Consider the following 18175-nt stretch of genomic DNA (forward strand, 5'->3'; position numbering starts at 1 on the left):
ATTTCATGCACGGAGTAGTAATGTGTCCCGTTTGGTGCCAGGATTAAGTATGACACACACAGCTGGGACCAGAGCGAAGATGTTGCTGGGAGCGTGTTCAGCTTGTCTAGCAAAGGTTTTTAGTCTGTTGCCTGGCCCTCAGCCAATGCCTAGCAGCAGGATGCAATGTCACCTCACCCAAACATCTCCCCTATACGCTACTGAGTTCACATCGGTTAGACATTCTCCTAAAGCTTAAATCCTTACACCTCAAACCCGCACGCCCACCCAGTGTCACCCAGTGTTTACGCAGCTGCCTAGCGACCATCCCTTAGACAAATAGAATTTCAAATCCCTATTCCGAGGTGGCGTTAAGTCCGTAACAGACATCCTGGACCTGGGTGAGCCGAGCCGAATCGAGCAGGCTGGCATGGATCAGAAAGCTACTTGTAGCTGGCACCGTCTGGCTCCCGTAGGGCACTTTGGGAGCGTCAGCCAAGTTTAAACAATGGGCCAAATCTGGGAGGAATCACACCACAGGCCCCATGCCAAAAGAGAGATGGAGAAAGAAAGAGACAACTTGTACTTGTATTACTGTAAGGCCAGACACTAAAGGTTAATAGGGTAAAATTGTTATTATCTTATATATCATCATGAAGCTTGATTACTTTCATCAAATAATTATGTATTTGTATAACGATTTTTTCAGAAAAGTCTGAGTAAATGACAGGTCTTACCTTGCATTTTCTGCATGTTTATAAGAACAAAATATGTCTTAAAATAAAAAATTAATAATATGTGAACACATCCTTCTGTAATTAAGTTCAGAATGTTGCTAAGATTTGAACAGAAAGTCTAGTTAGAAGTTGAAATGTTTGGTTCAAACTATTGAAAAAAGCTCATTTTGAGCTAATGGGAGTTAAAGATCGTTGGAAAAATTCAAAATCGCAAAACAGAAAAGGTTCAGTCAAATAAACAACACCCAAATATACTTTACATTTTGGACCTTTTTATTTATACAAGTATGAAAAAATAGATGTTATGGAGGCAAACAGCCAAAACATCTCCAACTTGACCATAGAGTGCTTGAAAAACCAATGTTTTTGCCTGCAGTGTGTCGCCTTTAAAAGGACATGATTGAAGGGGCAAGTAGAAACTGCTCCAATTTGAGGTGCTGTTGTCAAGGCTGTGTGGCATTTTGTCAAGAGCCACTGGCACTAGGAAAGAGAGAGAGAGAGAGAGAGAGAGAGAGAGAGAGAGAGAGAGAGAGAGAGAGAGAGAGAGAGAGGGGGGAGAGAGAGAGAGAGAGAGAGAGAGAGAGAAAGAAAGAAAGAAAGAAAGAAAGAAAGAAAGAAAGAAAGAAAGAAAGAAAGAAAGAAAGAAAGAAAGAAAGAAAGAAAGAAAGAAAGAGAAAGAGGGGAAAAACAGACCTCTAGAGACAGGCACATGGAAGAAGCTGAATGGCCATTTTAATTTTTTTGTATTCCCCAATGCACAGAAGTGACCGCATGTCATCAACATGACTGAGCAGTTATTGGATCATTTCCTTGAACACAATGTCACTGTGTGAGATTCAAAAGCTGCTTGAATAGAAATAAAAATAGGGACTAAGCTCTTTGATCTCTGCCAAATGTGAGGCAACTTGGAAGTCCCAATGTCTCTCAGATTTCCCTCTCCTTTGTTTATCTCGCCTTCAGCAGAAACACAGCGGCCCTCACTCAATCAAACAAACAATAGCCACCCTTCCATGTGGATGGGCATATTCATTACTGGTGGTGGTGTTTCAAGCATGTGTGTGTGTGTGTGTGTGTGTGTGTGTGTGTGTGTGTGTGTGTGTGTGTGTGTGTGTGTGTGTGTGTGTGTGTGTGTGTGTGTGTGTGTGTACAATCCAAGCAAACAGAAATGATTTGTTTTTTTTATCCCGCTGCTACCCTTCAATATGGAATAATATGTGTCTGATGTGGAAATCATCACTTTTTTGATTTCTTTTATATTTCCTAAGTGATGAAAAAAAACAATCTTCTGACATGAACCCGCAGAGGCGTTTGTCTGCTTTTTAGCATAAACACATAGCAACTGTAGACTGTTGTTTATTCATTGTTGTTTGGCCGTTTTTTTATCCATCATTAATAAAGATGAGGGGGCTCTGCTATTGAATAAAGACATGGTGAATTAAGATGCAACAATGTCTCAAAACCATTCCCCTAGTCTCTAACAATGCTTTAGGCTATTTTTCACAATCCAGTAGTGAAATTGCTGCTCAAAAAGCACCCACTAAAATTTTAGAGGACACATAAATTACAGATAGGAAGGTGTGAGGTTAATTATTTGTCTAAAATAACAGTTGTCTAAAATAATTTGAAAATTCTAACGTTTAAAGACTCTTCACACAGAGCCCTTTATGACCTAAGCCAGTTCTCAACTGCTCTCAGGCATGGCAAAAATATAAGTACTTTAGTTAATACAAATTAATTAAATTATTATTTCTGAACTCAAACTCATTTGCTACTATTCCACCATTATGTCAGCTGAAATAAGTTTAAAGCTAAGAGGAGGACACTCAAACAGAAGTGGTGGACACATGACATTCTACTAACTGCATCTCGTAAGGATAAAGAAAAATATGGTCGTCTTATTTGCCCTCCAAATTACACTGCATGTTGTTGTAAAAACTCAGAGATTGCTTTATTTTCTGATTTGTTTTAAAATATTCATAATTGTACTGTAAGTAAAGCTGCCAGCAAACAATTCACATGATTTATGTTTGAACCATAATTTTAGAAAATGGGAAAAACTAATTCAATAAATAAGCAGGGTAACTGTTCAGGGCCCAGGGGGTTGGGGGGGGGGGGGAATGAGTTGGAATAGAATGGGAGGTAGCAATGGGAAAATACAACTCATAATTGCATTGGGCCATTTTTGCATGATTTCCGTTTATTTCTTTGTGTTTGTAAAGGGAGGAGGCCTCTATAATGTTAAAGTGGTTTGAATTGCCTATGGAGGGGGAACAAATTAGAAAGCAATTGACAAAAATCTTATTTTGCATGTGCATTTGAAACAGTCCCTAACTTTAGCTAATCAACTTTGGAGTCCGGCACAGTTAACTATCTATCTACTAACTGAATGTCTGAATATTGAAACTAAAACTATGTGCACCTCTGTGTTTGTAGCCTGTTTGTTTCCATTTTGACCAACCTGCACCATGCAAAGTTGTTCTGCATTGACTCCTGTTATAGCAGTTCCTTTGTATTCACACTGTCAACTGAATTTGGACTAATACTGAAGAGAAAGAATGATGATGAGCCAAGATATGAAGTCATAAGGTGCCTTTTACATCTGATATCTAGACAGATTTATGGATCTTTATCTGGCACCACTGTAAACACTGGATTCTTTATACTGTGTGTGTGTGTGTGTGTGTGTGTGTGTGTGTGTGTGTGTGTGTGTGTGTGTGTGTGTGTGTGTGTGTGTGTGTGTGTGTGACGTGAGAAGAAATGGTTTGACATGAGTGTGTGTGTATTGTGTGTGAGTTTAGACTGAAGAAGAATCAGTGTGACGTTTTGTGTGTGTGTGTGTGTGTGCATTTGTGTGTTCTATTTGACTTGACAGAGTTAAGACTGTGAGAAGGAATGGTGTGACGTTTTTGACAGATTTAGTGGCTGGGGCGACATGTCAGTGGGGTGAGGAGGGGAACAAAAGTCAGATTCTGTTCATATCTCAATAATGTATTCCTACAACTCGGTACATTGCTACTGCTTCAAACCCAAATAGCTGCACTTCAAAATCAGACTGACTGCTCTTATTTCTCATGGTATGCGGACAAACTTGACCCCTCACTTGAGTCCAATCTTGTGTTTTTTGTATTCTCCTATACTTCAAACTGCCTCTCACTTAATCAGACATGTTGATTAAGTCTCGCATTCGTAGTGATGGAGGGGAGGAGTGAGTGAGTGAGTGAGTGTGTGTGTGTGTGTGTGTGTGTGTGTGTGTGTGTGCGTGTGTGTGTGTGTGTGTGTGTGCGTGCATGTGTGTGTGCACGTGTACGTTTGTGTGTGTGTGTGTGTGTGTGCGAGGCCAGTCAATCATTCCAGAGGATTACAGAGTCTTCAGAGAACATTTCTGTTTTACATTACTTCATTAGCCTGCCTTTGATAACCTTCTATTTCACATTATTAGTTTGCATTTAATCCGTCCCCATGTCTGAGCAACAGTCTGCAGAGTTGGGCGCGATGGCTGGAGCCTGTAGAGAGACGTCTCCTCTACAAGTGTAGGGCCGCGTAATTAAACAATAAGCCACCAGAGGCCAAGCTTTACAGTGAGTTCTGAGCAGCTGCCGCCAGACGTGTTGTTAGGCACGACTTGTTAGCTTGCTCTACTAAAAATCAATGTAACGTTACAAATATTTATTGAATTACTAGCGTCAGGAAAATGGGGCATAATTGCCGTAAGCTTCTAGAAATAACTGATTTAAATCCATGAATTATAAAATAATGAAATTGTTGACAGAATCACCTTTTGTCATATCATTGACAAAAATCGCCAGTCCATACCGTTTTGCACGTTAAAAAAAATCCAGTGTTACAGTTTTTCTCAGTCGCTTTGGTGCTTTTCTCACATCACTATTAACATTTGCACAGCAGTTAGTGCATTTCTCAAAACAATTAGTGCAAACTGCAAAAGCTAGTGAATAACCTGCAAAAGTATGTCACTTGCTCAAAATGGATAGTCTATTCCTCAAAAGCAAGTATTCATGTCAATGAAACTGCCAGTGTCATCAAAATGAGAAGTCTTGACACCATCGTTTATGAACAAGATAGTCAAATGGCTTTGTCATGTTTTCATTATAACAGATTATTCTCTCAGTGTTTTCCAATGCAAAAAAAAGGTCAGAACTCGGTGACACTACCTGAAAATGCTCAAGACAGCACTATACACTACACAGCCATTTGAAAACTATAGTAAAGTTACACATTGCTGTAGTTAGGGGAGTAAGTGAGTACAAGACACTGAATACGTATGTTTCAAATTTTTACTGTATATGCTCTTTGCAATTCTACAGCATTGTGCAAAAGAAAAATACACTTCAGTCACTTATTTAGAACAAACATAAAAAACACCCTTTTGGTAGAGCTGTGCACAAATGTGAACAATATAACAGGACATATCGTAACTGAACATATATAGGTAAATCATTTTGGCACATCCAGACGTTCCTGTCTGTCTGGCCACATATTTTCATCTACAGTACATCACAACGGATATTATCCCTTGCAATGCAGCAAGGAAAGTATCTATGATAAAGAAAAGGTATAAAATTTGCTTGACAGAATTTGATAACTAGTTCAACAATTTTGTATGTAATGACTCAAGCAAGGAAATGAAGATTATTAGTTTTATTGGGAACGACTATTCAGCATCCATAAGTATAGTTCATTTTGACTGACATGACATAAGCAAATGACAATGTTATAAAACAGCAGAGAATTGTATGAAAGCAACTGATGCATGTCCAAAAGCATTTACAATTTGTTCAGAGGAAGGAGAAATTGCTACTATGATGAGCTCAAATGACTAAATGTTGCGGAGTTTGAACTAATAGTTATGAGAATTTTCATTCTGATCTGAGAAAAGCACCAAAGCAACTGAGAAAACTGTAATAAGGCTCTGTAAACGGGCCACAGGCCACCTTCAATCACACCCCCTCAAGAAGCCATCCATAGGCTTTATAATACTAGCTTTGCTTTGAATGGGTTTGGTATTTGATAATGTCACCATCCATTGCCCCTGATGTCCATTCTCATGTTGGCTGAAAGCTGCAATTTCCCAGCTCCCCAATGAACCACCCATCCTACAATAATGGCCCCAGCCTGTCATCTTTTGTGCACGTTCTGGCATAATTGAAATACTAGGCTTTTAAATTCCCATCGGTTGTCCCATAAAATGTCGGTCTCACGCCTAGCTCATTATCACAGACAATTTGCCGATATTAACGAATGACCCGCGTGACACTAAGTCAAAGTTCTGCTGCAGAAATAGATGATTTGATTGTTATATAAAAGTATCTGTTTTCAATGCTGTGTTTAATTGCATTCATTGTGTAGCTTCCATCAAATTATAGTCCCCTTCAAATGTGTTCAAAGAAAATGAAAAAACAGCCTGATGTGTTTCTCTTCTCGGTTATTGCCTCCGCTGGAAAGCACTTAGTGTCACTTCTTTAGAGATGGATTATGTTTTGCAAATTCTTAGGGACGATATGAGGGCTCATTAACAACCAGCAATGTTAAGTAGGCTTACAGCCAGCATTCTGCATTACTGCTCATTCATTGCCATTCCCACAGTGACTACAAAGTCAAGATCATTTCACTATAGGCAAGACTTGACCAATCAGATTCGACTAAACCAATAAATTAACAGACGGATGGATGGATGGATGGATAGATAGATAGATAGATAGATAGATAGATAGATAGATAGATAGATAGATAGATAGATAGATAGATAGATAGATAGATAGATAGATAGATAGATAGATAGATAGATAGATAGATAGATAGATAGATAGATAGATAGATAGATAGATAGATAGATAGATAGATAGATAGATAGATAGATAGATAGATAGATAGATAGATAGATAGATAGATAGATAGATAGATAGATAGATAGATAGATAACTTTATTCATCCCCAAATCAAAACCATTCACAAGTACTACAGCTGATATCAGTATTCACAATGAAGTGGACAGATGTATGCATTTGAATCAGATAAATAATATAGTACAGTTAAACAGTTGTTGTTCAAATACCATCCCTAGATCATTGAGTAGCATTTTTCTTCCTCCTCCTCGCAAAGGGCAAATCTGTTTACCGCTGATAATCTCATCAGATTCATATGTCACTCATCCTGTCTTCAGTACACATCTTAATGTATTCTATCCATCATCCCCTCTGATATAAACAAAAGCTAATCCATCCAATCAACCGTCTTGTCTTCAGGGCTGAAGATCCGCGAGGTGATGATCAACGTGTCCCGTCAGCAGGTGGAGGACTTCCATGGGCCGGAGGATTACTGGTGTCTGTGTGTGGCCTGGAGCCACCTGGGGACCTCCAAGAGCCGCAAGGCCTCTGTCCGCATCGCCTGTAAGCTAAACTATATATATATCTCTCTCTGATAAGGGTCTGACCTTATTGTCACTGAAAAGGTTATTCTTTCTCAAACTGCTGTAGGGATTTTGTTTTGTTAAATGCATTATTGTGTGTGTGTGTGTGTGTGTGTGTGTGTGTGTGTGTGTGTGTGTGTGTGTGTGTGTGTGTGTGTGTGTGTGTGTGTGTGTGTGTGTGTGTGTGTGTGTGTGTGTGTGTGTGCGTGTGTGTGCTCCTGTACATAAGTGCATTGTGTGTGTGCTTGTTCGTGCGTGTCTGTGTTTATTTGTTTAAAATCGAGGAGGTCACGCCTGAATAGCTCCTCCATCTTTGCTTCTGCTGCTGCCTTGTTGTTGTTGTTTCTTTAATGTGCGCTGTTTATTCTCTCTCCCCCCCTCCCTCCCCCCCACTACCCCACCCAGACCTGAGGAAGAATTTTGAGCAGGACCCCCAGGGCGCGGAGGTGCCATTGAACGGCATGTTGGTGTTGCACTGCCGGCCCCCAGAGGGAGTGCCTGTGGCTGAGGTGAGCGGCTTCTTCTTACACTTCAAACAAGGAACATTTTCTCCTCCTGTGTTGCCTGGAGAGCAGCCGTCATCCGTCTGCTTTCTTGTGGCTTTGTGGCTGTGGGTTTTCTTCATGATACAGTGTTTTCTCACGCTTCAGGCACAAAAACAGAAGCAGAAATGGTCTGTTTAGCGTTCTAAGGCGAGACACTGCAGACAAAATCATTGTTTTTTGATTGACCAAGCACAAGTCAATTTTGAGTAGTTTGACTATTTTGGCTCCACAAGCTTGCTGCTGAGCTGTCATATTAGTATTAAGTTAAAGTTCCAAAATGTAAATGTAGGTGTTTATTTTTACTTAACCTAGCTTCATCCAACATCTAGATTTTTTGTTTGTATTCAGATGCAAAAAAACTAAGTAATCAACTGGCACATTTCATGAAAATGTATATAAGTTGCATTGTCTCGCCTTAACTATCAGCATCAGAAAACCTTAATAATGTATTGCTGAGTGTATGTAAAGTCCAGTCCTGTGCCTTGCTATGTGCTGGTTGGGCTGTCTTTTTTGTTTACGGATGGATTTAAAGTAAATGCAAAGCTTCAGATGCCTGTGCACATAGGCTTTGATATTGTTGACATATCTGCCTACTGAGCTTCCATGTGGTCTTACCAAACATCACAACGCAACACACACAGCATATATACACACACACACAAACACAAACACACATACACACACAGTACAAACACACACACACACACAAACTCAGCACACAACACTCAACTGGACTGTCCACAAGAGCCCCATTTTATATTCACAGTAAAAAAGTAATGGCAATGACAGGCTCTCCCTTTCAGAATACACACACACACACACACACACACACACACATAAACAGTCAAACAGTCAGAGCGGTGGGAGACAGGGAATGATAGCCAGAGTGAAGTGAATACATAAATAAGTCATAGCTGTACATCATTTTACCAGAGAATACAGCAAACAGAGAGGGAGCAGAGCCATTCACATGGATATATATATAACTCCAGTATATGGAGGGGATCTAGCTCGAACAGAATGGTGACATGGAAACTAAACAAACGGCCTTAATATTTCAAAGAGAGACAGTGCAGGTGAATATGGTCACATTTTAACTTATAGATACAGTACCATCATGAAACTATGCCAGTTGATTACTTAGATTAAAACTAATATTTTGTTCTACAATTTTTAAGAAATGTTTGAATAAATATGCAAATTTGCCAATAAATAACTTATTATGGGACGTTTACTGCATGTCTTCCCCCACTCTCTTTCCCCCTTACATTACCTCTCTATCAAAAAAAGGTGGGGGAAAAAATCTAGATGTGGATAAATGAGCTAAAAATGGCATATTTAGTAAAGGTGGCCGAATTGCGTTGTTTAGTCGGCCGCATTACTGTAACCACAACACGCCACGCTAAACACTGATGGTTTTATAGGGGAAATATACTGACGCAAACAGGAAAGGTTTAGTAAATAAACTCCTTAACGCCGATTCTGGACCTTTTATTATACTACTGGGAAAGAAGACGTGATATGGCAGCAAAATAGCCAACAATCTCAAAATTGACCCGTGCTTGGAAAAAACAATGTAATTACCTGCAGTGTGTCGCCTTAAATGGTTGTTTTCACTGCTGTCTACAGAAATGTTTTAATTAAAACTAGCACAATTAGAAGGATTGAGCCAGTGACCCTTTCTTAATGAGTTTATCTCTCTTCCGGCACATTAGAGAGTGATGAGGTTAAGAGCATTAAAACCACTAAGTTTACAGGGTGGAAAAAAGGTATGTGTACAATTTGTGGCTATGGTCACTTAACTACAGTCAAGATGAAAATTATACTTGAATTAACACCTTAGCATGTTATGTCATGTCAGCTAAGACTGAATGTCATATATTTTTTGATAGACTTATAATGGACTTAATCGGTGTAAATCACTGCAATAGTCAACATTATGCCACGCTGCAGGAGGTAATATGAGTCTCAAAGCCTTTAATCAGAATCCTACAAAGAAAATTAAACACTTCTTTGTGTGGCTTAAGCTCATTGCACACTGGCTCCATCTTGTGCTTGCTGAATTAGTCCTTCATTCTCTAAGTAGTTATTAAGGTATTCTGTGTCTTTATGTTATGACGCATGCAATAGATACATTTCCATTTAATTGAACACACTTTCACTTTTTGTTTCTAACCTTGTTTTATTGCAAAGGCAAATCTAATGCTAAATTGCAAGGCAAGGCAAGTGTATGTATACAGCGCAATTCAGACACAAGGCAATTGAAAGTGCTTTACAGGGGCATAAAATAAAATCAACAAATCATAAGGTTACATGACAAGCAAACATCTGGGTTATAACATAAAATAAATACCTTTTGGATTCAAAGTTTTGTTTTTGATTCACAGTGATTGTATTGCTGTCTGCATTTATACAAATGGACAAAGAAAATGGTCAACATCTGAATATATGGACACGTTTAAAGGTTGATTTCATGCACATACAGTAGTGTTGTTTCACTTGTTACCAGACTGAAGCCAAAGGAGCGAGGAAGTGAGCAATCTTGCAGTTAAAATCCGCAGCACAGACCTGGCAGCTCATTACTGCTAATGTCTGCTAACATCTGTAGACTTCAGACTGTGTTAGATTGTGAGACATTTCTAGCCCATACTGTATTTAATAGTATCACCTACGCTTACTGCCTTCTGGTTTTGCCTTGAAATTGGAGCATAACATTTTAACACTGTTGATCTTAAATTCAAGCTGAGAGTCAGCCCCTGTGTATGAATATTTACCTGAAATGTATTTTGCCCAGAATTTTTTCTCCAGCTTGCTGCATTGCTGTTCCTGTATTGACATATTAGTAAAACTATCAGAAACAACAAATGTGGGGTTGGGGGGCTTGTGGTGTAGTGGTTAGAGTGGGGGATGAAAAAGGAACAAAAAAATGGAAATTGGGGCTTCATGAGTCCTTTAAGGTGGCAATGGACCTTTAAAGCACCTAATGACCATACAACTGTGTGTGTGTGTGTGTGTGTGTGTGTGTGTGTGTGTGTGTGTGTGTGTGTGTGTGTGTGTGTGTGTGTGTGTGTGTGTGTGTGTGTGTGTGTGTGTGTGTGTGTGTGTGTGTGTGTGTGTGTGTGTGCGTGCGTGCGTGTACATGCATGTGTGTGTCTCTGTGTGTGCGTGTGTGTGTGTGATGAATGATTCAGCTCGCACAAATGGAGCATCGATGTTACCGTGAGTCTCCCTCATGCATTGTGGTCATCAAATAGGCAACTCATGCATTCATTAATCTAACTCTGGCTAACAAAGAGAATGGTAATAGTAAATAATGCAGCAACAAAATCCAGCTCCCTCTGGTATGACTTGCATCGAGAGAGATAGAGAGAGAGAAAAATACTCCCATCTAGGGTTGGGGATGTGTCTGTACTTTTTCTCTTAGGCATTGCTAAGAGGTTAAAGCCCTTTTTTTGTGACCGGCGCTGTGAAATTTTGCACGGACTAAAGCTTCTAGCTAAGCTAAGTTCAAGGAATTTAGGTCACGATCCACTCTGATCTGTTGAACTTTTTTGAACTGTTTGTATTCTGAGGCAGATTTATTTTGGTCGTGACATTTTCTTTTGAATTTTTTTCATAATGCTCCTGCGATTTGCAACAGATCTCCATGGAAATAAAAAAATAATTGTGATGTTGCAGAGAAATGCAGTTAATATAGTTACACACTTTGGGAGCAAAGGGGAATACATTCTCAGTTGACAGGATGCGAATGAAATGAGTCCCAAGTTTGCATGCTTTTTTATTTATTTTTTGAAGACATAAACGCAGTACAGCCGACGGCGTTATAAAGCTTGAAATCCCCTTATGTCAGTGCTCTCTCTAATGTTCTCAAAGACAACACTTAACACTGAAAAGATTGGAAGAACTTGTATCCGCATCTCACTGTTACTATAAGCCACCCGGGAGTTTAGTGGCCGCCTTTGTAGGATGCTAATGAAAGTGAACAAACGGCATAATCTGTGTACACTTTTAAGTCCGGCCACACTGGATGTATAGTAGTAAAAAAAAAACAGCTTAAGTCTTTGCTTTGCTTTTATTGGTGACAGGAGTCTAGATGGCCAAATCCCTTTCACTTAGCTCCACTTTTTATAGACAGGGTGCAGTTTAGAATAAGGATTATTATATTCACTTTAATGTTGAAGTTATCACTTTATTGAGAACTTATTAACTGAAAACCGTCAAACCGTCCATAAACAAGAGATAACTAAACAGAAAATCCCTGGTCCATTTCATAACCATTCAATACCTTGTTTCTTAAGGAGTTTGCAGTATATGTTGGCCTCACAAAGCAACACTATACTGTACATCTACAAGCTTGGTTGTTATAATGAGAACATTTCTACTAATGACTGATTAAGCGCAGTAGCAGTATAGGGACTGTAGTTGAAACCTTAGAAAAACACGTTTAAAATAGGTGTTTAATTAGGTGAGTCAAATATTGACAGAAGCACGTTTCTGGAACAACATTGTCTATCTTCAGGTTTCAAATTAATTGTGTTTGAAAAAAACGTAAGAAGTACAGTTTAATTAAACTTAATTAGATGTTGTTGTTGTTATTATTTCTTTGCCATCATATGTAGAAGGGGTAAATGTTAACATTCTAACTTGGAAGAAAACTGGTAAACATTTTACAGCGTGCTTAAAATAGAAGCGTGCCGGATCTATAAAAAAGTGTAGTGAAAGTTGGCGTTTCTTTTGTGAGGTTAAACATTTAGTGACGAAAAGGTCTCCAATAACTTAATGAAAAAAAAAGTGTTTCACAATCATTAAGCCCCCACATTAACCACGCAAGTATTCTTTACCGAGTGTAATTTATCATCAAGGCTCTCACACAAAGTCATTTGAAGTACTTAAAATGCAATTATTCATCGATGAACGTAACATTTTCCAGAGATGGTGTGTGCAAGATATAACCAAGGACACAACAAGGGTTTTGAGTCTCCATCGCCTGTAGAATAGGCCGCTGTCAGATTTTTGGAGGGCTCATTTGTTTAATGTGATTTCATGAAAGTCATTGTTGCGTTGAGAAAAGGCCAGAGATGACTGAGGGGAAGGCGGAGAGGCCATACTCGTTGATGAAATTCAACGTTAATGGAATCAGATGGAACAAAACCGACTGCGATGCTTTGTGACCGTCTTCGTGTCGCTTTCACTTCCCATTTAAATTATTGTAAATGCAGGTCGTTACGTTCGCTCTCGGAATAATTGAGTGTGTAGGCCAGTGAGCAGGACAGGTTTATTTTTTTCAAGTTTTAAAGCTTTAGTGTGTAACTTTTTCATATTAATTAATTTCTTTATCAGCTCCATAAAACTCTCTCTGTATTTCTCAGTATGGCAGCATTTACAAACTGGTACCGCCGCCCGACAGTGGCGCAGAAAAATCCCAAGAAGCGCCCAAGAAATCTTCAGTTGTTTATTCTACTTCTAAGAAAAAACCTGGAAGTAGAGCAGAAGTTATACAATTCATGCGCGATAACCGAAGGCTTACCTCATGTAGATGCGACGACAGTGTTGTTGTAATTACTCAGAATTTCTCATGGGTTCAACAGAAGTTATGCACTATAGCTTTAATAAATAGCTTTGAAATAAAACACTGCATGTACCTCTTCAACTGTCAAATAATGGTGAGAAAGACCTAAAAATATATCTTAAAAAAATTTATAAAAAGTAAAGTTGCCAATTGAACTTTCTGAGAGACTCACTGCAGAACAGTTTCTCAGTTGAAATTACTTTTAGTTTAATGGTCAACTTCTTGTCGACCTTGACACTACATAACCCCGCCACCAGCAGACAACTGCCGTGAGGCCTATGTTGGCCGCGTTTATGGTGTGGTGTAGTTCAACACCGGTCGGTTGCTATCTAACTGGAACAAATTTGCCAATTAAGCAAATCCGTTTCCTGCGCTCCCCAGGGCACTCGGCTTATCAGGCTCATTTGAGTTTGTCCTGTCCCTGCCTTCTCATCAGCATGTGCATCTCTCTATCTCTTCCCCCCCAAGGCGAGACTCTAGGACCAGCACAGAATGCAAAATACACACTCTGGGTTTAAACACGTCCCGCGGCCAACACTGGAAAAACAAGCAAAGGAGGGGCGCGGTGAGAGAGATAACTCGGAGCGAAAAATATGAGACGGAAAAATCATCCAAATTAAGATGATTTTTCTTTTTTTTTTGGCGTAAGAATTCCCTCAGATAAGGGCTGCAAAAAGGATTCACATATATTCCACTGCTGCAATCACAGAGAGACTAGAGGGACAATTAAGTGGTCAGTTACATTAAAGAAGAAAACAGCAGAGGCTGATTAATGTTTTAATTAACTTACACCTTTCTACCTAAAGTAGCTACGGGGAGCTTTCCGTAGTTGATTATAGCGGCCCCTGTGGACGAAAGCAGTAGTGTTTTTACGACACCAAGACCTGCTGTCTTAAAGGTATTTGCTAGCATGTGCCGTCAGCGGGCGCATTTGCTTTAGAAGGGAGTGAAAGAGAGATTTACTTAGTGTCATATTAATAATGGTAATAGGTCGGGGTAGCAAAGTAAACTTTAATTTAGTACCGTTCGGGAAACACAAGATGTTCCAGTTTGCCTGCCGTAAATCGTTTTTGAATCGTCTGGATTCCCTGGAAATCATTCCCAAGAAAAGGCATTAATTAACTTTAGAAAAGTTCACGCTATGTTGTCGTTGGTATAATCATTAATTTAAAATAAATACATTAGAAATTCCAACAAAAATGTAGTGCCTAATACAGTATGTGACATAATAAAAAAAAACATTTCTTCCTTTGCGGTGCAACACACATCGATTATTAAACAAATAAACCAATAGACATTCATATGATGTGAATAAACAACAGACGCCAAACAGGTATATATAATTCAAGAGACGATATTGGAACGGGGACAAAAAGTGTCACAAACACTTTGAATCCCAAACCCTTTTCCAGAGCATTGCAGAGAGAGAGAGGGAGAGGGCGAGTGAGTGATCCTCAGTGAAGGGTAGATCAATGTGGCAGCAATCGATTCTCCAACACTCAAACACCGGCTCACTTGTTATCGATACCAACTAAGAAGGATTGATTCCCGAGTAGTTGTGTGTTTGAGTGTGGTTGCGGGGGGGTTCTGGCAGACACAATGCTCTTAAATAGCTTTTGTTTGTGCCACTAAACAGACTCTGGTGACACAATTGGATCCCATAAGTCTACATCGCAGCCGTCCCTCGGCAGTGTGTCTGTTAGTGACTAAAGCAGATCTACGTGCAATTCTCTTTCTTCTTTTTGCACTTATTTAAAAAAAATGTTTTGTTAAATTAAAAAATGTTTTATTAGAAATTGAATATTTTTTTCTACTCTGTTGGTATGGTGTCGGTGCTAAAGGGAATGTGTGTGCCGCTACCGTAACAACATGTATAGAAGTGCATCATAATTCAAGCAGCCGCGACAGGGCACTTACCGTAATAATCTGAATCTCCATAGTTTCTAAATTAGAAAAAAAAGAGAGCTAAAAAAAATGTAGGGAAGTGAAAAGAACAATTGTTTTCTCCTGAAATGTGCGAGCCTCAAAGCTGAGTAAAATCACTTATTGACATTCCACCCACCACTTGTAAACTACACTAAGGCAAGTCAGTATAAAGTTGTCAAAAAAATCCTGGCTAAATGACAAATGGATTGGCAGAGGGCAAGTGGCACGCTGTGTTTTTGCAAGTGGTGAAATAATATTAACATGTCACTTTGTACTGAGGCTTTTTGAGGTTTAGATACTGATCCTACTAAGCAGATTGGGAACTATGGCGTGACTGATCCCCAGTTTCTTTGTTTTATTTGATAAACACTATCAGTTACATCAACTCATTAATGGAAGGCCAGTGAATCACAACAGCAATGCCTGGCCTCATGTTACCTCGCGTAAATAAGAGTATTTTTTGGTTAGATAGAGAACAAATGTGATTAAAACATTTAAATGAGTTTGTCATCTAGTATCACATCGGCCTAAGCTCTATCAGATGCCGCCAATGGGGCATGTCGATATAGTATCATCAGGGCTTGAGCCAAGGTTTATAGTGAGATACCGAACAGCAACAGAGGCCATTTTAGGGCCAATGTATCCTTTACTCTGTATAATTCATGAAACAGTACCTGTGGGGATTAGACTACCGTATACACCTACAATATGATAATACAATTAGATTTGGGAAATGTATGTTTTTCGTTGTCTGATAACTTTCAATTTAACTGAAGGGTATAAGGTAATGTATTATATCGTTTTGTATTCATTATATCATAAGTTAGTTATTGTGTTTTGCCTCTAGCTGAAATACCTAAATGGTCTGTTTGCATCGCTTTAATAACGTATTTATGATAAATTGCTCCAATCTAGACGGTAGTTGCACATTTATTCAGCTTGGTTTTTCTACTTGCTAGAATTGTGATAGGGACAAAAATTGTGAAATGTAAACAGTGTTGTCTGTTATATTTTTTAGCTTCAGGCAAACATTTAGTTTCCCTGCTGTATTTCCTGAGGTGACATATTATCCAGTAAATGTTGGGAGTATATTTAATTTACAAAACATAATGGTTGAATCTTGGTACCTGTCAAGTTCAATTTTGGTATTGCTTCATAAATATATGTGTCGGGAGAGAACAAAGGTTTGAGGGTTAATTTTCAATTCATTATGTTTCTCCGTCACACGTGTGTATAGCCACCAGCTGCCTACGGGAAAATCGTTTTTCCAGTATTGTTTTCTAAAATAAATGGCAGCCTATTTTTCCTGTGCCTGGTAGAGGTCCATTAGTAAGTTGTCTTTGTTTGAACAGTGTTTGTAGTGAGAAGAAAAAAATGACCTTACAGCACCTTCTATAATGATTTAAGTTCTTCGAATCTCATAGTTGGTGACCGATAGCTTTTTCCTTTTAACTCATGTCAACTTTTATTCACATCAACAATCATGAATTTAAAGGTGCATTGTGTAGAATGTTGTATTGGCATTTTTCAGAACAGACTTGGTAGAAATGGAATATAAGTTGTTTTTCCTTTTATTTCCTTAGAATGAGCCTTTTCTATCTACATAAGAGCGGGGCTTGCCACCATGCAGACCACCTTTTTGCAGTGCCATGATTCTACAGTAGCACAGAATGGACAAACTTAACGACCATATGTATTTTATAAAGTGGGGGTCTTGGGGAAATGCACCTGTTTGAAGACGAAGAAGAAATACTATAAAAAAAATAACTAAATACATCTTCACTTTATCACTTGATATTGTGGAAAGACTTGAGGCAGTGGTGGATGATGCCATCTTTAGTAACTAGCTTCTTGTTCTTGAGAGCCTCAGTAGCTTCTGTTGTTAATCGAAAGCGGTGGGGTTACCTAGGGAGCGTTGCATTCAAGAACTTTCACCACTAGATGCAACTAAATATTCAGATATTTCACACTGCACCTTTAAGAGCGGAACCGGAGTATGAATCTTCCTCCTACTATAATTTGCTGCTTGTATAACACCGGATAACCTCTGGGTCATTTTTAAAACGTCAGCAATTGGCTCATTATATGCACTGCCTCTTCTAAAGGCTACTACTTACGTCACAATGTACGCCATGTTTCTTTGTGTCACATTTACCGGGTCTGACTTTTTTCTCTTTTTTCTATTCTTCCCCACTTCCATGAACTTACGCTTCTGTAATTTCTGATCCTGCCACTCTCACTTGCCCTGCAGAGACACACACACACACACACACACACACACACACACACACACACACACTCACTCACCTGCTCCCATCACATATACTGTAGACTATAGACTCACTGGCCCACTTTCATTCATTCCCCCCGCCAGGTCATCCATTGTGCTTCTGTCTTAGAAGAATTTGAGCAATTTTCTCTCCTCGCTTGCCTGAGTTTTTGCCTGGTATGACCTCACTGCCTGTCTTTTCTGGAAACCTATTCTGTGCTACCCTGTGCCCTTATTGGATCAGTTGGACTCATCTCCCCCTCTGCCTGCCTGCCTGGTTTGGACTGTTGCTTTTTGCCTGTTTTCAACCTGAAGCAAACTAAGAACTTTTTTTATTTTACCGGCCTGGTCACAAAGTTGTTCTTTTTGCCTTTCAACCCAGTTTTTTGTTTTACTGAGCCTTTACAATGTTTTCCGGTGGCCTTAGTAATGCCTTTGAGGGAGGATCTTTTTATAACACTGCGGACGACACACAGACAATGTAAAATGTGTGTGACCCCCTGGGTAAAAACAACTGAGCAGCTTATCTCTTTCATCATTTGGCCAAAGAGGCCACAGTGTTTGTGCAGAGTAGGTGATGAAAGAACCAACCTAGAACTTGCCAAGGTTAACGCCCAGTTTAGATAGGGATACTGGATATGGATGGATGGATGGATGGATGGATGGATGGATGGATGGATGGATGGATGGATGGATGGATGGATGGATGGATGGATGGATGGATGG

General features: G+C 39.3%; 1 protein-coding gene across 1 annotated transcript in view; it reads left to right on the forward strand.

Annotated features, from left to right (window-relative positions):
* The window catches only part of LOC307265007 (netrin receptor UNC5D-like), a gene marked incomplete at both ends in the record, with an annotated part of 171547 nt that overhangs the window by 109705 nt on the left and 43667 nt on the right, over nt 1-18175 (forward strand). Inside the window, 2 exons of the mRNA XM_080046577.1 lie at nt 6977-7120; nt 7546-7649. Coding sequence (XP_079902703.1) covers nt 6977-7120; nt 7546-7649 — 248 coding nt within the window. The remainder of the gene's footprint in view (nt 1-6976; nt 7121-7545; nt 7650-18175) is intronic.

This window comes from Ammodytes marinus (assembly GCF_949987685.1).
Source record: "Ammodytes marinus genome assembly, chromosome: 18".
NCBI classification, from domain to species: domain Eukaryota; kingdom Metazoa; phylum Chordata; class Actinopteri; order Uranoscopiformes; family Ammodytidae; genus Ammodytes; species Ammodytes marinus.